The sequence below is a fragment of the Parasteatoda tepidariorum genome, chromosome X1 (assembly GCF_043381705.1).
Source record: "Parasteatoda tepidariorum isolate YZ-2023 chromosome X1, CAS_Ptep_4.0, whole genome shotgun sequence".
In the NCBI taxonomy this organism is placed as follows: Eukaryota; Metazoa; Arthropoda; class Arachnida; order Araneae; family Theridiidae; genus Parasteatoda; species Parasteatoda tepidariorum.
This window is the reverse complement of record NC_092214.1, coordinates 793,561-820,034: the sequence shown is the minus strand read 5'-3', so window position 1 is coordinate 820,034 and position 26,474 is coordinate 793,561. Positions and strand designations below refer to the sequence as shown.

The following is a 26,474-nucleotide window of genomic DNA, read 5'->3' as shown; positions in this document are numbered from 1 at the left end:
ATGATCGAAAAACAATCGAGGAAAAAAAGTGTAACCACGATCAAACAATGCGTGTCAAAAATCATTTTTGAAAAATATAACATTGTATTAATGTCAAAAGAAAAAGAGCAAAAACTTATTGGAAAATGACATGGATTGTTGTGAATCAAGAATGTCAAAAAATGCTAGCTTAAAAGTGGAAAATGTATGTCATAATAACATTGTATTAAAAATATCGGAATTCTGAGAACCATGTGCAAAAGGCCCTAAAATATGCTAAATAATTTTAAAAGAAACTGTCATTGAATGACATTAAATTATGATAAAATCTAAATGAATCAAAAGAAAAACAAATCTAAAATGGTGGAGCACTCTCACTGCCTGTGATTTGCGCACATGCGAGATGAACATTGAAATTCGATATGAATTATACATTCACATGAGCCCCTTGGAAAATCACCAGGAAAAAAACAAACACTGATAGACATAGAATTAAAAACACCCAAAATTATTCTCCAAATAAATTGTTAACAAATTGTTGCAACTGAAATCTGCGTATCATAATGACATCCCAATAATTAAAAATAATAGAAATTTAAAGAACCATCAAATAATTACCAACAAAACAATTGTACAACAAAGTAGATTTATGATAAAATCCAATGTGCCAAAAATGATAACTCAAATTTGAAATTCGCATGTCCTAACATCGTATTAAAATAGTGAAATTTGAAAAACCACATAAAAAAGGCCGACTATCAACATTAAAAGCAATAAAAACCTCCAAGGACGTGAAATTACGTGTAAAACAGGGAGTATTTAAATTCATATGTAATAACATCTCATTTTTTTCTTAAATATGTTTTTGAAAAGGGGAAAAATAAATAATATTATTAATAGAAGTAAAAAGTTTATTTACGATTTTTCTTTTGAAGAAAAATTAAGGACTCTTCACTTTAAACCTAAAATAAGAACTATTAAGAGTGCTTCACTTTTAAGATCCAAAATTAAACAATATTAAGCACTTTTAAGGTGCATTTTGCCCTCTTAGAAAAAGAAAATCCAATTCAAGGAGAAATACAAAAAATTTCCTTTCCTAGCAGCTTAACAGCAGATTAGAAAATAAAAGTTAAAAAAGGTGATTAATAAAATCATTCCTCTATATCAGTGGTTACCAACTGACGGCCCTCCGGCCTGCTAAGCCTTTTTTGTGGCCGGTGAACTAAATTATATTAGTTGTCATTGTTTTGCTCACAATTTTTGTAAAAAATCTATATGAGTTTAAAAATACTTTTCTTTCATTAAAAAAAATTATTTCTTCGTTTCTGTGATTAACATACCAACGGTGCAAAAATATTTATTTCTCAGGTAAAAATCTACTTCTTATTTTAATTTGTAATTCAATACTTTTGTTTTGTACAACTTGATAAAAGTCTGATAGTAATATTTAATGTTCCTTCAAACATAAAAGAGTCCTATATAATTTTGATAAAGTTGCAGCCCACGACCATGTGACTGCTGTTTTCAATTGCGGCCCCCGGCCTCATGTAAGTTGGAAACCTCTGCTCTATATAGTCAAAAAATTTTAAATTTTACCATTTTATTAAAAACATTATTATTTAAATTCCTTGAGCTTATTGTTAAAAACTATTGTCTGATATTACTAAATTTCAAATTAGCAATTTATATTAGAAGTTACAGAAAAAATTAGAAAGATCACTTAATCTTGTGTATTTTTGTCAAAAGTTGTTCGTTTCCAATTTAGAAGGTAGTTAATTCTGATCCTAATTTTGTTAGCTAAGTAGTTTTTTCAGATATCAAATTTTGAGCAGCAGTCATCTCCATAATGTTTTGAGCTGTTGTAGCTTTTTACAGCCTCTCTGTTCCTTCCTTTGTAAGACCTAAAGCTAATTTTTTATACTTTTTCAACTCACTGATCTTTTGATTATTTTTGCTAGCCCGCAATCCAAGAAATAATTTGTATTTTTTTTATTCTCTTCTTTTTCTAGTTTTCCCTTTGTAATTTTTTTCTTTTTTAAGGTTATCTTCTTCTTTTAATTTACTAATATATTCCTGGTATGACTTCTGAGATTCTTTTGCTGCCTTCAACACTCCTCCAAAATTTCGAATGGTATCTTTGATTAGTCTAAAAAACACAATGGTATTTGGACGCGAATACAGTAAATTTATTTTATTTTATAATCATCGATGAACAGTCGACACAATTCTTTGGATTTCCAACTACTAATGTAGCTTTGTAATTTTAACCTCAATCCAGAAAACAAGGGAACTCCTGGATCAAGTATTTTTAGAAATTTGCCTTCATTGAGGATTTTTAGATGGAACTAACCCATTTTGTGTTACCCGGAGAAGAAAACCATGAAAACCTCCCATGGTTAGCCTGACAGCAAGGGAACTCTAACCCGTGATTCAGTGTACCACTAAGAATATTTTACGTCAGCACTGTGGTCGATGCTGGCTCGGTACGTAATTCGCATCAACCAGCCATTGCTGGGATTCGAACCCGGTTCACCTCATTGGAAGGCGAATGCACTATCTCCTGAGCCACCACAGCTCATTTCCAGTCATTTTATTTTATTTTATAACTGTCGTTGAACAGCTGACCCAATATTATAGGTTTATGACTACTAATGTTCAACTCCGTAGCCTTGCAATTTTGAACCCAATCCAGAAGACAAGGGAACTACTGGATCGAGTATTGGGAGAAATTTGCCTTCGTGGAGGACTTTTTGATAGAGCTAACCCGCACTTGCGTTACATGGAGGGGAAGACCACAAGACTCTCCCACGGTTGGCCTGACGGCGAGGGGAGTCTAACCCATGATCCGTCTACCACTGAGGATATTTCAAGTCAGCACTGTGGTCGGTGCAAGTTGAATGTGGAAATTGTATCGACTGGGATTTGAACCCCGTTTGCCGTATTGAAAGGCGAACGCTCGATCCCCTGAATCCTGGGCTCCACTTCCAGTCATTGATGCTTTTTATGATCAAATCGAAAATAAAAATCCAATTTTTGTTTGCAAAATGTACATGACAGAAACTACATGCTTATTTAAATGCCCATCTTTCATCTGTTTTTATTTTTCAAAACAGAAAAGAGTGTATTAATTCTTACGTCATTTGACTGCTTTAAATTAGTTGTCAAGCAAGGCAGAGGCTTTTATCATAGCTCTTAAGATTCCTTACTTATAAGTGGTGTGCAGGGATATGTGTTTTTTCTTCTTTCTCGCTAATTTGCAATACGGGTGAAATCTATTCAACTTAATTGAAAAAGTTTTTCAAACTGATCAAATTGAAGTTAAGCAAGCATATCTGAAGATTAAGACAGCTGCACACTAGGATTGGGAAAATCCCATGACTTTCATACTTTCAGTTTTGTTTCTCACCAAAGATGCTATAGTTTCACCTCCCAAAAAAGGCTTTGTAATTGCAGAGTAGTACAAACTAGGTGGAAAATTTTTGGCCTTGACTTCTACAATAAGGTGTTGAAAGAGAAGATTTGTCTCAAGGGACACATTTGAGCATTTACTTCATGATAAATCTTAATTTTTTTTAAAAGAATATAAAAAATTAATTTACTCAACTGCCAAAATTAGACAGAGGCAAAATAGTTTGACTTTAATAGAATAAGAATAGGAATAAATAATTATTAAATAGAAGAACAATAAAATGAAAAAATAGTCCATTTGGAGCCCTTTTCAAATAATGTGCCCATAGCATAATGCCCTTAAAAGTATCAGTTTCTTTAATATTTATTAACCCTTAATGCATCAATGCTGATATACATGCTTCAATGTATACACAGGTGTTCTTGAAAGTATCGAAGATTTTTATTTAACCACAATTTTCCAAGATGCATTAAATAAAACAATACGCAAGACATTGCAAAAAGCCTTACGATTAGAGTAAATAATAATCTTCCCCACTTTTCTATGGGCATGATTAGTAAAGAAGATATATATTGGATTCGAGGAGAGATTGTTGCATAATATTTTCAATCGAATATACTGTATTTTATTATAATTTATTTTGACCAAGTGTTTATGGCTATTTTATACGTTAAAATATGTTTTTTTAGTTAATTTAACTTCTATTAAATGTGGATTCCTAGTAAATTGATGCATTTATTACTTTTTATTATTTGACAATTTCTTAAATTTTTTATTTTTATCTTATGTTAGGTTTTGTCTGAGTTTTTTTTAGAGGTTAAATATATTTCCCTTGTTTTTTTGCTTTACATGATTTTATTTCTTTAAAGTATGATTCATTAATAAAATATGATTGAAATCCCAAATAAGATAAATACCGATTATTAACATAAATTTGTTGGTTACTTTTGCAATGGTTTCTTAACTTCGTTTTTCTTTTTCCTTGATAATTTTTTTACTTAATTTTTGACAATTTTTTTTTTATTAAATGTGAAATACAAAAATATTTCTGTATGTTTTATTTGCTTTGTTTTACATAAGTTTAATTATTTAAAATATAATTCTTCACTTAATAAAATATGGATTGTTTTATGTATTTGTCATTTTTTTCTTACAATAATTTCTTAGCATCTAATTTTTATTCTGAGCTATATTTTGATCTAATTGAAAAGATAAGCTATAGAAAAGTATAAAAAAATATTCCTACTTATATCTTCTGGGGAGCTTGTAGACTTTGGCTTAAGTACTAAAGTAACAGAAGGTGATGTTTCATTACTATTAGAGGTTTCAGTTGTTTTACTACCAATCTCATCTCTCTCAGATTCTTCAGCTTTTGAGACATTTGTTTCACTTGATTCCTAAAATTAAAAAAAATGTTCTAATGAAGAACATAATGTATACAAAAACTGTATAATTCCTGATTAATTTCTTTTTGGTAATAGTTATATTCAGAAAAGAGATACATGAAAGTGTCAAGTAATTTTAATGAATAAGTATTAAAGTGATACATTGAAATTATAGCATACAGAAGCAGTGGTCAATCCAAGATATTTAATTAGTTTCTTGTTTTTTGTGACAATAAGACGATTTTGTGAAAAACAATTAGAAATTCTTTGTAAAAAAATAAAGATTTTTGAGAAAATTAAGCTTGCCAAAATATAACGAACTATTTTAATGAAATAGTCAACTAAAAACAGCATTAATCTAAGAATACATGAACTTTAAAATGTAGAACTTTTAAAATTGAAAAATAAATAATAATATAGTCTTAAGACACAAGTTAACGAAGTTTTGTTCGATAATCTTGGAATAAAACCTAAAATTATATTTTATTAAAAAATTATGGATATTATACAAAAATTGACAAGCAACTAATAGAAATGTATCTGAATAAAATGAATTAAGCTTGCTTATTTTATAAAAATTGAATTTTACACAACTTATATTGTTACTGAAGATGATTTTTTACAGTGGTAGTAAAATGGAACAATTATAAACAGGAATATATTTTTTTACTTTGTTAAGATTCAAAAGCATCATTGTATAACTATCATGCCCTTAATAAATATTAATTTACCTATATTTAATGATGATCTAAATCATTTTGAATAAAATTTAATATATAAAAATATTAATAGAAAACAAAAATTTTATTACTACAGTGGAGAACCAATTATCTGAACCAATATGCTTGGGCTCATCGCTATCCCGGATGTCAGAATTTCCCGGTTTTCTGGATCGGCCAAAAAGTGTCGTTAATCGATGTTTTATCAAACCCAAATTACAATGAAAAAGTGTAACACATTTTAAAATAAGAAAAGAATAAGAAAAACTCTCCTAAATTTTAAAAAAAATGGTAGAAAAATTACATTTTAAAGAATAAAAGCATTTGCAAGTTCAGACAAGAAAAACAAATTTAAAAAAATACAAAATTCACATATTTATTTTTTTTAAATAAACAAAATCAAAAAATTAACTAATATAAAACAAAATCAATGCTTAAAAAGGGCAATATATTTCATATCTAATTATAAGGGGGGAAACGATAAAATAAAAGGAAAACTTATTTATCTGAATAAAAACAACACTTGAAAATTACCAAACGGAAATAATAATTATAAAAGGCACTAACAGATATATTAAAAACCGGGACAAGGCAAAATATTATAAGATCAACTGAATTAAAAAGAAAAAAAACTTAATTATAAAATGTAAGCATAAAAAGAACGATTTTATTCAGTACGAAATTCATTGTGAACATTTGAAAAGAAAAAAAAAAACTCAAATGTAATGGAATCAGAAATTTATCACTTTATAAAAAAGAAAGCTGCAATCTGCTTCACAAAATAATCGTCTCCTATTAGTAATAAATAATTGCATGCTTAAATTAGTGAACTATCTTCTTTTATTTTTTTAATAAAAGCAGACTATTTTTCAAAAAAGCAGATGTAATTCCATAACAAGAAAAACTTGCAAATGATACCGCACTTCTAAAGAATGAGAATTTATTCAAAAGAAAAGTATTGTTTCGTCAATCGACATCAAATAGATGAAAATAACAGGTGATTAAAAAAACGCATTGTTCGTAATAAATAATTGTAATAATGTATCATACAAAATTATAAGACAATTTGTCTTAATAAATCAAGGATAACAAAAACTGAGTAACTTAAGTGGATTTAAAATAAATCTAACATGTCAATACTCTTGAGGCGAAAGTTTCAAGTTCCTTAACTCGAACATCTAATTGACAACACTCAGAAACGGTTAAGAATAATAGAAAAATCTTGATGCACCAACTGATCATTGGTTCTGAAAAAAAATTGGAATTATTTTTTATTTTTAAATCCTCTAAAACTCAAATAACGATATTACAAAAAACGGAACAGAGGAATCCAACAATTTGATTGAGTGTCGAGTTCTCTGACAATGACAATTACTGGTTTTAGGGCAAATATGCGTTTTCCCCTGACAATTCACTGATTTTTTTTTAATCTTCTTTTCCCCAACTATTCTCGGAAGCTTACAATATCGTTGTTCAATTTTCGAATTTTCATTCCAGATTCTAAATTTAATAGGATCTGAGTTTAGAAAAAGATTCGTATTTTATTTATTTTTTATTTTTTAAAATGCCAAGTTCTTATAAGGAGGGAAAAAACTTTGTCGCGTGTTTAATTAAATGTTCCCAATTGCTTTTCTTATTTAATCCAGTATTTTAAATAATGCGTTAAAAGAAATAAATAACCACTCAAATTTGGATTCTAATGGATGTTTTGTAATTCTCTTTGGAATAATTTAATGCTAGCATAATGGTTTTTGTATCCCCCCCCACTAGCACAGTCAATTATATTAATAATTTACGAAATTATAATTTACAAATTTCTGTTTATTTTTTAAATGATTAAATTCAGCTTAACAATATTCCTGCTTTATTATTGATTAAGAAATAGCTTTATTTTAAACGTTTTCGTATTCCGATTTCACTTTTCCTTAGTAAATTATAGGGATATATTTTTATTTTAAATTCTCTTTCATCTTCTGTTCACTGATATGAGTGTGCAATGCATTTTCCTCACCCCCTCATAATCAAAGAGAAAACGAAATCAGCATGCCACTCCTCTAAGTTTGATTTACGACAGTTTTTTTAGAAAAACAAATATTCTTTCCGACACACAGGAGAAAAATAAAGCATTTGTCCCTTCCCTGCCCCTCCCTTTTTAAAAATCTTCAAGGTCACGGAAAAAATGTTGAAGTTTCGACAAGCGGGAAGAAAAATCCCTCTTTCCTCACATTTTCCTTTACTCAACTTCAAGGATGAGACAAACTTTCGCTTTTTTCCTCAATCATTCTAGTTTAAAATGGCGGTAAAACTGAGCAAAATTTTTCCCAGTTTTCTGGATACCGGATAAATGGTTCTCTACTGTACTTGTACAAAAAAAAAAATTTCATGTCAAATGCATAAACGTTGGCAATGGTAGAAAAAATTTTATAAATTCAGAACTTAGTTTTTAAAAATATCTTAAAACATAAAAAATAGGGAGAAAAGCAGAAACAAATATCCATTTACAAAACAAAGTTAGAGCTTTCATTTGTATTCATATAAAAATAGAAGAAAAATTTGATGTCCTTTATATTTTATGCCCTTTGCAATGCCTTTTACACCTTGTTACTAATTAGCGTTTTTTAAATGATGAAGCTTTAAATGCGAATGAGCAATATATACAATATTCCTAAATTTCTCAGATAAAATATACAAGATAGAATGGTTTAAGACCTGAACAGATGTACTTTTTCAGCATCTTTCCATTAACTTACTTTGGAGTCATTACTATTTGTTTTAGAGTTTTTCCAAGATGCATTAGCAGACTTATCTGCAGAAAGAACATTATCTTTTGAATTGGTACTATCCACAACAGTTTCATCTTTGGCTTCATCTGCTTGTCGTTTAGCAGCATCTCGTTGAGTATTAATTAAATATTGCAACTCTGCAGATTTAAGATCTTCCAACAAAACACCCTGTAATTAATAATGTGGTTGCAATAAAAAAATTTTAACAATTTTACATACATAAGCATTTTTGCTTACAAGGATTATTTTAAAATGTATAATACTACAAATTTACAAGCAAGCCAGAGAAAATCATAGCTTTGTTACAATTCACAAATTTTGTTTCAAATTTTTTTCCGCTCCAAAAAAAGTCTGGATAAATTTTTATGTAATAAAAGAAAGTTTAAATTAGCAAAATACAATTTTTATTAAAAACACTTATGGCTCATTCCCTAATTTATTATAACTTTATATATACATATTTTGTTAATTTGTTGATTGTAAAAGCATGAGAGAATAACTGGATTTGAAAAAAAAAATATTTAAACTATTTTGTTATTATATTTATTCATTTTTTATAACTTTTGACATCAAGTCAAATGCAAGCTCATAAAATGAATATTATGAGAAAGTTAAATGTTTCTACAACAATGGATTAATAGTTATTATTTAAAGCAAAAAAACTTTGTGAGAAAAGCACTTATAATTGCAATAATTTTCAAACAGACTGAATTTCAAATAAAACTTGTGATTATTTTGTGAATGAAAATAGCCCTTTCAGCACGTCAAATTTCATCTTCAAAATTACATTTCTATGAATTGCAAAACAGTTCACATATTTTTTTTTTACTTCAAAACTAACAGTTAATATTTCACCAACAAACTAAAGAAATTTTTTTTCTTCTTAAATTTAATTTCTTGTACATTTTTCTACAAACCATTATAATTTTAAGTTTAAGTCTCATAGTTATTGTGAGCAACAAAAAAATGTAAAACAAAATAAGTGTGAAAAAAATTCTTGAAGAAAATTTAAAAGTGTAATAACCTTCAAACAGATTGGAATTTCTGTTAAGTTCATAAACAAACATAATAATTTCAGCATGTCAAATTTCAAGTTTGTATTTGCATTCCTGCTGTTTGCAGAGGTGCGTGCAGGGAGTCTTTTGCTGCAAGTTTAACAGTTAATAATTCTCGTTCAAATTATCGAATATTAATTTTTATATTTCATCAAACTCTTAGTAAATTTTTTACTCACAAAAACATCCTTGATTTTTTTTAATGTCAAAAAGTATGATATTTATCATTATGAGAAAAAAATGAGGTGAAAAAATTCGCAACTTCCCACTAAAAAATTCTTGACATTTGCCAAAAAAAATCCACAAAAATTTATTTTAATAAAACTTGACAAATTTATGCAAATATTTTCCGCATTTTAATAATTTAATTACACGATGTTGATTTTTTCTCTCTAATGTCAGCAAAAATTAAGGAAGTTGGCTCATAAAAAAATAAAAGATATAACATTCTGAACATACAAGCCACCATCTATAGTTATACCATTTTCCTAATTCAACTCAAATTTCAAAATTACTCCCTAATTGTTGTTTGGGTTCAAAAATTTTGTAAAAGTTATTTTAGTAACTTTTCTACATAAAAATTTCATGAAAATTTATAACATGACGGCAGAGATTTCTTTCATTTGGTCGATTTCCCTTGGAATGAGCCTTTTAATTCTTTAAATCTATTAATATTGACATAGTTTTGGAATTATTACACAATTTGTCATGTTTCAGCAATTCATTCATTGGAAGTAATAATTCATCACACTATTTAACTATTTAACTTTACAGTTTAGATTTAAATCAAGAATTTTGAACAAAACCTTCTAATAGCTTGATTTTATAATGATGCATTATTTAATACATACATTAAAATTTTATTTTTCAAATTATAAAAATTCTTAAAAAAAAGATCACATTAAAAGAATTACTGTAAATACCAGAAAATGGCCTAGTACATTTTTCACTGATAAGCAAAAGTTTAATTCCACATTAGATTGTTGCAAGATTTCATGTCAAAAAATAAGAGGTTGTTTTAAAACAAAAACGCTAAATGGGATGGAACTAAAAAAAATTATTCTTGAATAGCAAATTACTTACGAAATAAAGAAAAGAAAATTCATACAAATTATAGAAAATTTGTTACATCATCTTGTATATTAATTTCCATTTTGCATAGTTTCCTCCATTTCCTAATACCTGCCCTGCAGTTTTCACTTAATTGTGGTAGTATCATGACTTAATTTTAATGTAGCTTATTGGGGGAATCGATGTTTGAATGAGAGCTACTTAAGCAAAATGCAAATCTTGAAAGCAAATAGCCAGCTAGTGATATTGAGGGTATTATGCTCTAGCATGCATCTTTAATTACGATATAAAAGTTTTTGTTTCAAATAATAAGACATTTATTGCATATAGGTTTCAAAAGTTACATTAATTTAAAAATGGAATATTTTAATATAAGTTAAGCAGATCAAGTACATATTTTAGCATACCTGTGTGGAACGCCGTGTTTCTCTCACTCGTTTTGCATGAGCTTTGCGTTGTAACTCCGACTCATCATCTCTAGCTTGTGGAAATGTACCCCTCCTGATAGAAATAAGCAATCAACATTAAAAACTTAATAATGACAGATAATAAAAGCTTGTAAAAGTTTTAAAATAAATACATTTATTTACAAATAAAAGTACCGTAATTTGGCGGGAAAATTTAGTAGGAAGGAGCATATATAACTGGGCGGCGTATGTAGTATTACTTTTTTCTTCTTCTTCTTCTTCAGAAAATTTTACTTTTGGGAAGTTCCTCTGTAAATTTCATCATAATTTTTTCCACCTGTTACTNCTTGTAAAAGTTTTAAAATAAATACATTTATTTACAAATAAAAGTACCGTAATTTGGCGGGAAAATTTAGTAGGAAGGAGCATATATAACTGGAGCATATATAAATTTCATCATAATTTTTTCCACCTGTTACTAGTGCTTTTTATTTATTTTTTCATGCTTAATGTTACTCCAAAGAATGGTCAATGCACCTGAAATTTTCCCCTCCCCCATCCTTTCTTGGAATCACTTTCTGGAGACCACTATCCACAAGAGAATAAATTCTTTCCTTCCCTTCTGCCCTATGAAAAGCTGTTGAGTGTAGAGAACGGGCATGGAGTGGAGAAGCATAAATCCGAAAGGAATGAAGAAAATCAGAGTGGGGTCAGTGATAACATCAGCTGTAAAACAAGTGCTCCCCCCATTTTTTCCAGGATATATGACTCACTACTCCCCTTTTTTCTTCAACTGGTTGTTAAAAACATGTGAATGTTTGATGAATAAAGGGCGCTCATGAGCTTGGGATGATCCTTAATATTCTCGCAATTGAAATGTTAAAGAAGAATTTCAATATTTCAACTGAAGGTCAGTGAAGAGGAGGAAAAGCAATGTGAGAATTTTACACACAGATAAAAGAAAGACCATCCTAGGTGGAGTCAGATTTAAAAAAAAAGAGCTGTTTTCTGAAGCCTGATTTTGGAAGCAAAAATAGGGGGAGGAAATGGGGAATATAGAAAATTGTTTTAAATGCTTGGGGGAGCATTTTTTCCTTTTTTTTTTCATTGTTCCTATTTCTGTCTTTAGAGTTTGATTATCTTCCTCAGCTTATTTTCTTATCGTTTAATCTTAAATTCTGATCTTCTGTTGCGTTTTTGCTTTATTATTTTTCTTTTGTTAATATTTTTGTTTTGTTTATACTATTTTCATTAAGTTTTTGTTTTGTTTTAATTTTGTTTCATTGAAATTTTAATATAACTTGTTTTAAGGTAATACATTTTAAATGCCTCTCATTAAGAGGAAAAATTATACACCTGCGCTTAAGCTGACAGCAGTTAAAAGAGAAAAAGAAACTGTGATAAATGGGCCTCAAAAAAGCGGAAATCATCCTGTGACAAAATGAAACCGAAAGTGATGCTGAAAGTGTGAGTGACAAGGATGAACACGAAATAAACAATGAACTAATAAACCTATTTTGCTCTTATACAGAGAGTTCTGATTTCGAGAGATTTTAAGTGCAGTGATATGAATATATAGTGATATGCAATATCTAAATAAATTATTCGTTAGTTTTTCTTTGAACAAAAGTTTTTGGATTTATCGTTTATTTCAAAACCAAGATTATGGATTGTTGATTTAAAAGTAAGAATGTTTCATTTTTCTTTTTAACAATTTTAATACAGTAATTTCTGGTAAGACCGCTGCCTATATGCGTTTAAAAGTTTTGCTGTCATGATGTGTGCCGGTGCGGCCTATATGAAGAATTCATTTATCACAAGCCATACGTGATACTTTTTAGATCACAGTGGATTTATTCAAAAACAAATGTTAACCGAAAATTCTTCGAAATTACGAACCTATTTTGTAATGTCTGTTCTAAAAACCTTTTTCTTTATTTTTTTTCACTAAAATATAGTTTGATTAAAGAAGTTTTCGATTGACGAAGAACCGCATGACAAATGGTGTTACGGCTATGTATTGTATTGTCATCTACAAACTTCCAATTTGTAACTTAAGAATAATTAAAGTTAGTAAGCTTTATTTTCAAATTGTTACAAAACTAGAAAATAAACTCTTTTTGTTCTATGCATCGATCAGATTTCAGTAGATACTCTTAGTTGTACTTCCTTTCTATTTATTTTTCAACGCTGATTAAAAATCTCTGCCCTTTTTGTGAACCAATGCATTTAACATATAAGACATAAAAATTAAAAAACAACAACAACAAACAAACAACGCTTCTGCCTTAAATAAATGCACCTAAGAAAAAGAAATCACTGGAATTTTAAATTGACACTGATCTGCTGATTGACTGATGTAAGAACTGTCAAATTGCGACAGAAAAAAAAATTTAATTCGAAAGAAAGAAAAAAAATTTAAAAAAAAAAGATTTAATTTCAAAGAAAGAAAAAAAATCTAAAAATAGAAGGGAAAAAAAAAAAACGATATTCTTCAAAACAAATAGAAAATACCAAAAATAAAATGGAGCAAGACTTCGAACTATTAATATATTTCAATTGGAACATTTGATTGTCTTGGAAACTAAATTCATTTGCTATTAAAATTCATAATTTTTTTTCTCTTGAAAGTAAGAATTCTTATTCTTTTAAATTTTACATCGTCTTTTCTTGTAATCAATGTCAGTAAAAAAAAAAAAAAAAATAGTAGCGTTTACTTCAGCATTTTCTACATTATCTAAAAATAAAAACTTTTTAAATACTTTATTATTTTTCATTATCTATGAACTTATTTATCACTGATATATAGATTTTATAATAAATAATTGAAGCTTAAGATTTGGAGACGAAAGATTTTGTCTTATTTGAAATGCTTCCTTTGTGAATTAAGTGCAATCGTAGTTTCTTTCTTTTTTTTTAAACGAGTTCTCATACAAAGTAGTTTTAAAACGATTTTTTTTCTATGTTTAACTGTTTTAGTTAGAAAAGATTTAAATTTTTCTGTGATAAACAATAAGAACTTTATTTTAAAATTGGATATCGTTCTCTAGAACCACGATTTTTAATTGTGAGGAAATGTGTTCTTTTCAGAATTTATATCATCTCACCTTTTTTATGAAGCTAGAACGACCCAGATAAAAGAACAGTTTCATAATAAATCAAATTTTATAAACAAAACGAAAAACAAAGAAAAATAATAAAATCACCTGTCTACAACTAGTAATCAAAAAAACAATTTTTTTAATTTTCCATATTCTGCTGTCTTTCCCAACTCTTCCTCAAACAGGTCATTGTGCTAACGATAGCAGGGGATTGAGGGGAGAAAGAACAAAGCATTTTATCTCCCCCTTCCGAATTTCACAGTCCGAAGAGGAGAGGAAAGTGTTTCATTTTTATTTTAACTCACACTAAATTTATGTTGGGCTGTCGATGTCATAAATATCTTGGACGTCATAGAATCTTTCTGCCTATGACTGCGGTGATAATTACTTTCCTTTTCAGCAATTAATTTTCTTTTTAACAATTCACTTTTTTTTACTAAACGTTGAAGGTCACTGAAGAATCTACATTTCGAAGGTAGCGGTTACATTTGACCATTACTATTGTAACTAGTGAATGAAATAGTTATTCTTCCTGGTTGCACCTGGAATAAAGTGACCTAGCGTGGGAGGGGGGGGGCTATATGTATTTCAACATATTGCACTGCTTTCTTCACATTCTTTAGTTTGTCTCCCCTACTCTTTCAACAGAATTCCATCCATACATTTCCTTATCTTTCTTTTATCTTACCACTACTTTTGCATGAAAGATGTTCCTTCCTTGATGTCGGATGATGAAGATGACATAGAAAGTGAACTTGATGATGATTTAAAACGCTTATTTTGTTCTGACTGTGAAGAATCCGATTTCGATGGCTTTGAATAAATATATGATCAGCAATACTTGAAAAGTAAATAAAAAATGGAGATTAATTTTTATTTTGTGATTAGTTTATTTTTCATCGCGTACACATTCTCAACTTACGACTTTGATTGGTTATACATATTTCTTCTGTAACTATCATTCTCAATTCTTCCTTTTTATAATAATAGTATATATATAAAAAAAAGATTTATCAATAACTCTCTTCTAAGTATGTTTTAAAGATTATTATTTTTTAAGTGTATTTTCATGCGTGTGACATTTGATAAGAATCGATGATCGATTGAAAAAAACCCAAGTGAGGCCTTTACAGCAGTGCAGCGTTTCCACCGGAAATTACTGTACTTATTTTAACGGTTTTTGATTTATTAATTATTTTTATCATATCGGTATTTATTTAACTACTTAAATTATATATATCTGCGTATTTAAACATGTGTTAAGTCTGTAATTAATACCTGCGTTAGTATAGTAAAATTCAGCGTGGTGTGTCCAATGGTGCGGCATATTCAGTGAAAAGCTTTTTTTTAAAAGTCGATTTTTAAAGCCAGGCAGTATATGCCAGGCAGCGTTTCTCCATGAAATTACGGTATTTTTATTCGATAAGAAAAACATTTAGATTAAAATTAGCAAAATAAAATTTCTTTTTAAAATATGTAAGTATGATTGTATGCGGATGTGATATTTTATTAGTTACCATTAATCTAATAAGAAAATAAAATTTAGTAATATATTATATATATATGTGTGTGGCACAGTAAGCCTAGGTAAATCCTAGGTTTTACTAATATTACAAAGAATTAAAATCCGAAGTATGCTTTAATATTCCATTTTAGACTTTTACCAAACTTTCACAATAAATCCTAAATATTACCAATACCTTCCAATAAAAGCTCAAAACAGGAGATTTTTTGCCGAAACTATTTTCAAAAATTACTGAAATCTTTTCAGTAGTTATTGTGAGAATTGTGCGTTAGTTCAGCATGTTTACATAGGATCTTATTTGTAAAATTGTATATATACTGAATTTTTTTTTTAACTCTCTGAAAAAATAATTGTCAGACAGTTCCACTAATGTAATCTTAAATCATAGCTTATTTTGATCACTTTAATAATTTATATTTTCAATTAAAAAATTTAAGTGTGTTTTAACATTTTTGAGACAATTTTATGCCAATTTTATTTCAGAGAATGATATAGTTTTGAAGAATTTTATTCATTTCCATTTTATGCTATTTTTCAGTATTTAATTTTTTCACAATGTGCTCATTATTGGGGAATCTTCGAAAATTATTTTAAATTGAATGAAATTAATTTACATTTATTAAGCTTAAATTTAGAAATGTATTTCAGACTAAGATTTACTTTAGTGAAAAAATTTTAAATATAAAAAGTTTTTACATAAGTTCTAACTATAAGTTCAATGAAAGAAAGCTGATTTTAATTCAATCTAAATATATCATTAACATTATATAATGCATACTTTTAAATGCTTTATTTATAAAATTTTAAATACTATACAAACTTTTAACAAAGGTGGAACGGAGGCATTTTTTATTATTTTGTTTTAATTATATACACAATACAGAACCTCTTATCCGGAAATCAGAAAACTGGAGCAAAATTCAATAAATTTTCCCGCCATTTTTAAAGAAATGATTTTTTTTTCTCATAAGATTTTAGGATTTTTCTTTCTCTTTTAAAATGTTTCCTTTACCATCATTTTAGAAATAATCATTAGTTCTCCACACTGCCAATAGAAGTAAGAGTCTTGTACTAAATATTATTAATCATTCTCTACCTCACCCTCTACATAATTGTTTCTTTTGAATCATAGCTCAGTGAGAAAGGGTGACCCATTGAACACCTGTTTTCTTATCATCTGGCCCTTAAGCAGTGGGAGTCATTACTACCAGCTTCTCACAGTATTATCATGTCTGTTGTTTGCTTAGTTAGTCCAGGAGAGTTAAAACAAATAATTTTATTTGTATTCTTTAATACTTAGAAATCTCTTAAAGTATTCCCTACAGGGACTGCAGAACTCTTTTTTATCCTATTATCTCTGTACCCCTTCTTTTTTTCCTGTTATTTCCTACTTTTTCGTTTTTTTAATTATCTGTCATTTCTGCTATTCCCCCTTTGAACACAGTGACAGCCAAAGAAAGGGGAATAATAACTCAAGGTCAAGTATTGCAGCTGCACCTGTTTTTCAATCCCTTCATTTTGAATGGGGTGTGAGGAGGAGGCAGAACATGATAGAACATAAATTCTTTTTATTATGTCAGCTTCTGTGTCTGCTTGCCTATATGTTTACTGGAGTGGAGGAGAAATAAAATCGCTCAGCTTAATGAGGAATAAGATTGTGATACACATGTTTTTCCTTTTGATTTCGATTAATGTTTTAGCAAAATTTTGAAACCCAAGTTAAACTCTTCCAGATAGTAATCGCTTGCCAGAATCACGGCGATATTGTCACAGAACGTTGGAGAGTTTTTTGCAGAAAGATTTTTCCTTTAAGAAGAAAAAAATTTTCAATTTCTTTTCTGCAGAAGTATTTTTTTTCCATCCAAAATTATATTCAAACGATGTTTTTCTAGGGCATAAGAGAAGGGAAAAGAAATGCTAGCGGTTTTTCTCTTCTCATTTGAGAATAATGAAATTAAAAAAAAGTTATTTTTCCTTTCTCCAGAAATTTTCGAAAGATATTTTTTTTCCCATCCAGAATTATATTCAAAATTTCTCGCGCATAGGAAGGGAAAGAAATGCTCGCGATTTTTCTCTTCTCATTTGAGAATAATAAAGTTAAAATTGTGTTTTTCTTTTTGCCATAAATTTTCAAAAGAATTTTTTTTTCTATCCTGAATTACACTCAAACAATGTCTTTCTCGCACATAGCAGGGGGGAAAGAAATGCTCGCCATTTTTCTCTTCTCATTTGAGAATAATGCATCAAAAAAATTTTTTTTTCTTTTATGTTTATTTGTTTACTACAACCAATGTTTAACTCCGTAGCCTTGTAATTTTGTACAAAATCCAAAAGATAAGGGAACTCCTCGATCAGTATCCCCAGAGGTATTAATTTGTTTTGGGAACTTGGTGGACTTTGGAACCCAACATATTTAATGTACACCAGTCACCATTTAAAACACCGTGATTCTTTTGATGTTGCTATAGATAGTTTTGCAAGTGAAAAAATTCTAGGAAAAAATTGGGTAGTTAATTTTGTTGCCCAAACAACTGAAATTGAGAAAAAACAAACAATGTACCTGTTTATTTTTTTAAACAGGGTATGGTAAAATAAAAACTTTCAAATATAACTACAAAGATGTAGCACGGGTTTCAATTATTGCAGTGCTGCCAACTGCACCTTTAAATAACCGAAGAGTCGCTTTTTACAGTGATATTTATTTCCCTGTAACTTTTGTCCAATTTGTAAGACGTCCCCTCTGTTACGATGCATTATTTGGACTTAAAAAAAGGGGGTTGCAATTTTAAGTCTTATAATAACTTATTTTACCTTGAAATGTGATAATTTTAAAAAAAATTACAGATAATGTTTAGGATGGTCCAAATCACAGAATTTAACATAAATAACAGTGCATGTCAAAAATGTGGGATTTTATTTGTCCCCTCTGTTACAACTACATTTAATTAATGTGCAAATGAGGCTCTTTTATAATTTTATGCCAATTACTTAAACATTGCACCCTGAAGTAGTAGAATTTTTAGTATAATATATTCTTATAATAATTTTCCGCTAGTAGAATTTTTGTTTTCAAAAATATTTAATATATTTTTTAGAATAAAATACTTATGTGATTTCCCCTTTGTTACGCTTGGAATTCATCAACCTAATGATCAATTGTGAATACAACTCCATAGGGCCTGGAGCTTTAAAGGAAGGTATTGTCACATTCTTTATCTCTATGCATTACGGGAGGTATTATCACGTGATGCATAAAATTTTTTAGGTATAGCCATGTTCCCTTTTTCAGCAATGGGAGGTCTTAGAGGGTATAAACATATTCAGACAGAAATTGGTCAAATTGAATGGAATAAAAAAAATGCTATAATTGGTGTAAAAATACAAAAATACTAAATGATTTTAAAATGTAACATGAAGAAATGGTAAGTCACAGCTGCTTAAGACAAACAGACACGACTAAGGCGTACATATATATATATATATATATATACAGTGAAACCTCCGTTAAGCGGAAATTCATGGGACAAAAAAATTTGTCCGTTTACGGGAAGGGTACTCTAATAACAAAATTTAACACCGTAAATTGTTTTTAGAATATTCTCAAAGATGTAGAAATAATTAAATAATATCTACAAGGATACTGTAAATATCTACAAGAATATTTATTTAAACAATAAGAAAGATAAAAAAGAATATATAAAGAAGTTTGATATAAATACATAATTCTGGATGTAGCTACAGATAAATAAATATAATTTTCCTATTAGCATAGATACTCAAGTTAGACATATGATACCAAATAGGAGCGTACTGTCCTCAGTCCGTTTCAATTATTAGGTTCACATCCCCTTANAGCGTCTCTAATTAAAAAAAGAGGGAAAAAAACTATTATTAAACGTGAAATTATGACCATACCTGAACTTCATAAGCTGCTTGATGATGTATTGTAATATGTAGCAAAAACTTATCAGTGAAACTGTTATGAAGTATCAAAATTAAAAACTGTTAATTGTACCAATTCCAATGGTTCCATTAATGTTTGTCACAATCCAATGAATACACCGATAGTTCTAGTTCTGACGAAGTTATTTTGTTTCTTTAAATGAATCTTAGTGAAGATTACATTTATTGAACTGAAGACAGGTGAACTTCATTTTTTTAAATACCATAAATTGTGTTATGTTATTGTATTTAAAGACGTAACACTTCACAAAATTCCAGAAACAACCATACAAGATTTTGTGTTTATGATAAAATTTATAAAGTCATTAGAATATTTGTAAAAAAAATGAAAGCATTAAAATAATATCTAACTTCAAGAATTTTTATCTAATTTTGTGAGGAATAAGTACAATTTTTCATAACTGGTTCGAAACTGCTACTGAGATCCCATTTTCAATTAAATAAGAATTAAGCTACTGTTTTATTTATAATTAACATGTGTTTCAAAAATCTAAATTATTAAGAGTTAAATTCTCTGAGGAAAAAAAATTATATATATATGTATATACATACAAGAAAACACGAAGAAAGTTAAGAAAAACAATAAGTTTCATTTATTGCGCTTAAGCTGCAAGTAAACAGAACTCATTAGATAAGTTCAAAATGAAGAATAAAACAAAGAAAAATTATAGACATATGGAAAAAAAGGGGGGGGGAAATAATAAGTAAAAAAATAACAAACAGTTTATTAAAAAAAAAAATGAAAGGTTAATTAAAAAACCGGAAAAAAGATATAATCTTTAATTATATCTTTTTTCCAGTTTTTTAATTAACCTTTAATTTTTATTTTTTTATTTTTTTAATTTTAATAAACTGTTGTTTGTTATTTTTTTTACTTATTACTAGATTCCACTTTTGTCGAAAAAAGATAACATGACTTTGAAAGTTTTTCGGAATATTACTGTAATAATAGCAATATTGTGTCCTCTGTGGTCAGTAAGGATAAACAAAAAAATTTCCACATCGAATTAAAACTATTTTTTGTTCCATTATCCTTAAACCAGGCCTATCAAGATAATAATTTTCTAGCTACGCGAAAATTAATTTCCCCCTAAAATGAGGAAAATGTAAAACTCAAACTGCATTTGTTTGACCACTTTTTAACCACAAATGACCACCTTTCATTTTTTTTTGGCCACCCTTATTTTGGACATAACCCTAAAAATTAAATTCGGGGGCTAACTTCGCATTTTTACGCCAAATAAATAAAAATCCAACTTTTATAATGTATTCATTTGACCACAAATGACCACCCCTTAATTTTTTTTTGACCACCCTTATTTTGGACATAATCCAAAAAATTAAATTCGGGGGCTAATTTTGGATTTTTACAAGAAATTAATAAAAATCCAATTTTCATATTCTATTTGTTTGACCACTTTCACTTTCTGACCACAAATGACCACTCTTTAACTTTTTTATATCTACACACCAACCACCAATCCAACCACGTTCAATTTTGCACAAATTCATAAAAAGAGTTACTTTTTAAAGACAGTTTTAATAGTATACATAACTAGAAAAAGAGAACTTTTGATAAGTTTTTTCAGAATATGCTCAACCTATGCTAAAATTTTTTTATTGCTCAGCCAATTTATATAAATAGAGAATGAAAAGACTTACCAAGTGACCTATGTAGAAAAAGGGCCAAGACAGAAAAAAGTAAACCAAAAGGTAAGAGATAAGACAAAGAGAAAAAAAAAAGAAATCAAACAAGGGATATTAAAGTCACTTGAAGTAAGAGAAAGAAAAGGCAGGTGAGAGAAAGGGAGAACAAAAAACAGAAACATGAATTTCTTTCAAAAACAAGTTTTTTTAAGCAATAGACAGTAAGCTATAATCTGATTTTTCCAGTTCTTATTTACAAAAATAGTTCGATTCTCATAAAAATAAGTCCAGATATCAAATTCAAAATGCAATCAATTAAGCTCTTTCAAATTTATAACTATGTGCCACATGAATGTTTTATCCTTATATAATAAAACAAGAACGCAATTTTTCCAGGGTTGTCTGAGTTTATCTTATACAGTTTAAAGAGAGCATTTTAAATCATAACACTGATTTAATGTTGAAAAGCCCACATAATACTATGTTTTCATGCTCATAACTTGGATCTTTTAGAAATGTTGATCAGCCGTAGATGAATAATTTAACAATAACTTGTTAGAAGAAATCTTTTGTTATTTGTTGCTTTGTAACACATGCGCTCGGAGACTCTTGATAACTGGAATATTTTGTCTGCTTGTCAGTTTGATTAGCGATTTCGTATAGCGTGTTTACTTTAAAATTCTATCGTCAAATTCTTCAAGATTTTATTTTATTTTTTTTTACTTTAGCTTTTATGCAAACTTCAGGGCACATAGTTCCTTTTCCCAGCTATTTTAGAAGTTCAAGTATGTTCTAGGTCTGTTTTTATTTTGAAGTTTTTAATAAATAGTTTAATTTGGCAATTTAGTTTTATTTTCTTATTCGACAAATGTTCATAAATTGAAAAATTTTCATGCCTTGTTGATAGGTCTCTTGTAGTTTAAAGTTGCATAGGTTTAAATTACACTTAAATTGCTTTTTTTATTCAATTTAGCTCCATAAGAATCTTTAATTAACACAAAGGCTTAACATTAGAAGACAAAACAAGGTCTACAAAAAGAAACAAAGGGTTTTATGAACTAAAATTTCAGAAACTCAAAATCTCTGTTGGTAAACTGAAGAACTATTTCTTACAATTATTTTCATTTAAAAAAACTTTGCTTTATCAGTAGATAATTTTCTGTGTACATAAGTGCAAAATAATAATGCAATCAGATATCACTTTGTGAGACACTTTGCAACTTGGGTTTATTAAGTCCAATGTTATATACAATTAAAAAGGAGAAAAAAGTAACAAATAAATTGTATACAGCAGAATGCAAATAAAAACTTTTCATTATATTTCAAGGAATTTTTCAACAAGCACAATATGTTCTTGAAAAATTTAAGCAGCAATTTTTTAAATATATATTCCCAGTATTTCAAGGTGTTAAAAATTTGGATTTACTTATGTTTGGTCTTACTTTTATATACTAAAAGTTCATGTTCTCAAAATGTGTTAAGGCATAAATTATAATAGGGACCAAGCAACATAAAGTAAACAGCACATTCAAACAAACATTCAAAATAAAATCTATAAGATTACAAAAGTATTATAAAGGTAATCAAAGGCATGCTAATTTTATGCAAAGGATATTTGCCTCTCAAACATTATAATTTTGTTATGAATAAAAAAAACCTAACCTAAAAAGATTTTCACAAAAGTAAATAAAAGCATAAGCAAATATAGTTAAATACTGTCAAACCCCGTTAAGACGAAGCAAAATGGTAGTAAAAATCTTTGCATATAAACCAAAATTGCAGGTAACCAATTGAACAGCAAAAGTTATTTAGGATGATTTTATAAAAAAAAGAGTAAAGCAAGATAACAAAGAATTTAAGTGTTATCTGTAGAGAAACAAATGTAATGAAAAAAATTAATGTAAATATATATTTATTGGGTAGTTAAAAATTGATTTTTCCAAACAAGGGACTTAATTATATTTCTACCCAAGCAACTTCACACTTAAGTCACTTAATCATTATATATTTTGACAGCTGATATTACAAGGCTTGCTTGTGAAAAAATTCGGTTTATTTTACGCAGTAGGTTTTGGTTGGTTCCCTTTCAAATATGAAAAATTAAAAGCAGGATTTTTAGCTTTCAAAAAGGTTAAAATGTTGTTCACACAAGAAATTAATTATCTGATCTGTAAGGAGAATATGAATTAGCAGTATTTTGTGCTAAAACTAGTTTGCAAAATTTTGGTCTGGCAAATAATAACTCATGCAATTGATGAGAGGATAATTTATCAAATTTAACTGTTCATGATCATTTAAAAAAACTAAGATTTAAGCTCAACATATTGGTTCATCATGTTCTCAAACAAAGAATTTATGGGCATGGAATAATGCTATTGAAAGAAAGATAGCAAAAGGTATTGGACCAGAATGGACCATATGTAATTTAATAAAATATATATTCACTTTCCTTTTCAGAAAAAAGGAACAAAAAATTACATTCAAAACAACCCAATGCTTTTCCTATTAAACTTTAAAAAAAAATTGTCTATAGACTTAGTTTGAAATTTCGTATTCTACATTTGTTTTCAAAAGAATCCACTCTTTTAAATTTGATTTTTGGAAAAGTGGATTTAAAATCAAATTCTGAAAACCATTTCACAAAAATTTATTCATTTGTGCAAGCATTGAATAAGTACCAAACATGTAGTGTTTCAATATGCCTAAAGTAATCTAATATTGTGAGTTTTCTGATAATATAGATATATTATTTTTCAGATCCATCCATATTATAATCTACCAATACCTACTATAGCACTCTTTGAATTGCATTAACTACCAGAATGCTTTTCTCCAATAAGAGTTAATGTAGATGAATGTGCTCTGAAAAAAGTCCAGTTTTACCTGTATTAAAAATATCATGAGGTGCATAATTTCATTTGATGACCAACTAGAGAAAATCAAATTATCCTATCCTGATTAACGGCAGATTCTCCATCACATATCCTTTTACAGACAATACCATGAAGTTCTTTAAATCTTAACAACCATCTATTTCAGCATGTTAAATCACTGACATTAAGAACTTTGCAAAAATAAAAACCATTTTGTGCAGAATAGCAATAGTTAAAATGATGTTCTAAATTGTAGCTTTGCTTATTAGTCTCAATAAAGTAACTTCAATTTCTTCATTCTGAACATTTCTCATCCATTTTCTTGCAAATTAAGTGAATGGTAGCAAAGGCTGTTTCAATTTGTCCTCTATTCTTAATAACTGTTGAAATAGTACAAAAAGGTATTTCATACTTAAGACACTTAACTTTTTTATTTTTTAATCTGATCATTAACATCACATAAGATCTTCTACTTATTTTCCAACCAAAGAAGCTTTTTCCCACTATTTTTGCAATTAGTACTCTGATACAACTAGAATCAAAAATCTGCATGCAGCCAAGCGTAAGTATCACAAAAGAGTTTCATCAACAGCAGGCTATTCTTATTTCTTTCCCCAGGATCACCACCTAGGTCAGCATCACTCACCCAATAGTCAAAGATTCATTTTCACATGTTCATTTGGTGGCATCAACAACTGCAAACTATTTTCCTTCTTAAGCAAATATTTGTGTTTAGTGTTTTCATCTAAACAAGGTTCAACTGTATATAGATGTGTGTATTTACTTATGCACTCTAAAACAAAATTTTGTGAAACGATAAAACGAAACTTACCGCTTATCAGATGGCTCGAATTCCAAAATATCTGAGGGGGATGTGGCAGGAAAAGAAGAAACATTACTGAGTTCACAAAATGGCTCATTAGTGGGAGATAAAGAGTGAGAAGGTAATTGCTCTAAGCTCTTCCACCTAGCAATTATCTTAAGTTTCAATTAAAAATAATTTTATAATCAAACAAGCACACATTAGTAGAGTTAAGCAAAAGGCATATCACTATGGTTGCATTTATATTCAGTCCAACAAGTAAGCAAGCAAGAATTCACAATAAATAGCACAAAGGAATTAGTATCTTTATTACAATGAAAAAAGTTTATAAAGAAAATCTGAATAGTTAACGAGATTTTTGAAAAACAGAATTCTTACTGAGCAATAAAAAAAGTAAAACTAAGTTTTAAGAAATATATATATTTAAATTGATATTAGCAATAAAACTTGAAATAATGTATGGCTGAAATTTATAAGTCTACAATCCCATACTTTTTTAACGTAAAACAAAAATATTGAACAAAAATAAAATTAAGGAAAAAGGCACTAACTATTGGAGCGACATTAATTATTTATGCTGTTGTAAACTAAAACTAGGGATTATTTCTTGCATATTTCAGGGTCATGTAATTTAATTAGCCTCTTTAAATTTCGATTGGCTGGCGCCGATCACATGGGTAAACACTAACCATTTTGGTTAAAAGTTTGGATAGTGAGGTATCAACAGGCTCGATCTGTTATTTCTAACTTCACTTTCTTTTTATTTTGTGTTTTAAAAAGCACTTAATTTGGTTTTGCTATACACCAAACGGTTCTTTTTTTCTATTAAAAGAAATTGATGCATTAATTAATAAAGGAGATTTTATTCATTAAATACAGTCATTATCAGTAATGTTTAGTTAGTTATTTTACATTTTTCCAAATAATAAAATCTTATATTTAATCTCTTTTTAAAAAATCATACTCTACTCATGCCCTTTATATAATTCATTTATAAGTACTAAATTTTGATAAAATATTGTTTGCTTATGAATTTGACAATTTTTCTTTTATTTACTTAATAAACACTATACATTCCATTTTTAAAGATTTAATTGTTTCTTAATTTATTGTTTTTTTAAATAATTGTCTCTATTTTAAAATTACTCGTGATTTAATTTGCTTTTGAAGAATTTCGCATTTTTAGTTAAGAAATGTATCAATTACTATGTTCAAAATTAATTCATAATTTATATTCTAACGAACAAATAATATTTTATTCAATTTAGTATTTTTAAAATAAAACAGCAGTTTTAAAATATTTTTGATTTTGTTAATTACATCTAAAATTTCATTACAAATTTAGCTAATTGTACTTAAAAGTTTCAGCAATTGTTTATTATAAATGACTAAATAACAGTTGGTATTGATTAAAAAGAAAGATATTTTAACTATTGGAAAGAATTTTTTTTTTCTTTTGAACATTGTGAATAATGTCCATAATGATTTAAGTCACAAGATCATTCCACCCTTTGAACCTCATAAAAAAAAGACAGCAAAAAATATCAAGGAGTTTGCTGAAATAAAATAAAGGTGCAGCAAATAAAAGACAAAAAAAGAAAGACAAAAAAAAAATAAAAGACAAAATAAGAAAGTTTCAACTTTTAGATAAGGTATTATTTTCACTGAACAGAATAAAAATAAAATATATAATTTCAGAGTAAAGAATTAAAACAAAGAGTAAATATTTAAAGT

At 28.2% G+C, this 26,474-nt stretch overlaps 1 protein-coding gene across 7 annotated transcripts in view; it reads right to left on the bottom strand.

Annotated features, from left to right (window-relative positions):
• LOC107455797 (protein phosphatase 1 regulatory subunit 12B) overlaps positions 1 to 26,474 on the bottom strand; it is a 173,510-nt gene that overhangs the window by 82,554 nt on the left and 64,482 nt on the right. For 6 of the 7 annotated variants that reach the window (XM_071187599.1, XM_071187598.1, XM_071187601.1 and 3 more), the window contains 4 exons: positions 24,750 to 24,884; positions 10,809 to 10,902; positions 8,243 to 8,443; positions 4,635 to 4,785 (listed from right to left, as the gene is read on the bottom strand). In XM_071187599.1, the coding sequence (XP_071043700.1) occupies positions 4,635 to 4,785; positions 8,243 to 8,443; positions 10,809 to 10,902; positions 24,750 to 24,884 (581 nt within the window). The remainder of the gene's footprint in view (positions 1 to 4,634; positions 4,786 to 8,242; positions 8,444 to 10,808; positions 10,903 to 24,749; positions 24,885 to 26,474) is intronic. The other variant, XM_071187602.1, reaches the window with a different exon arrangement.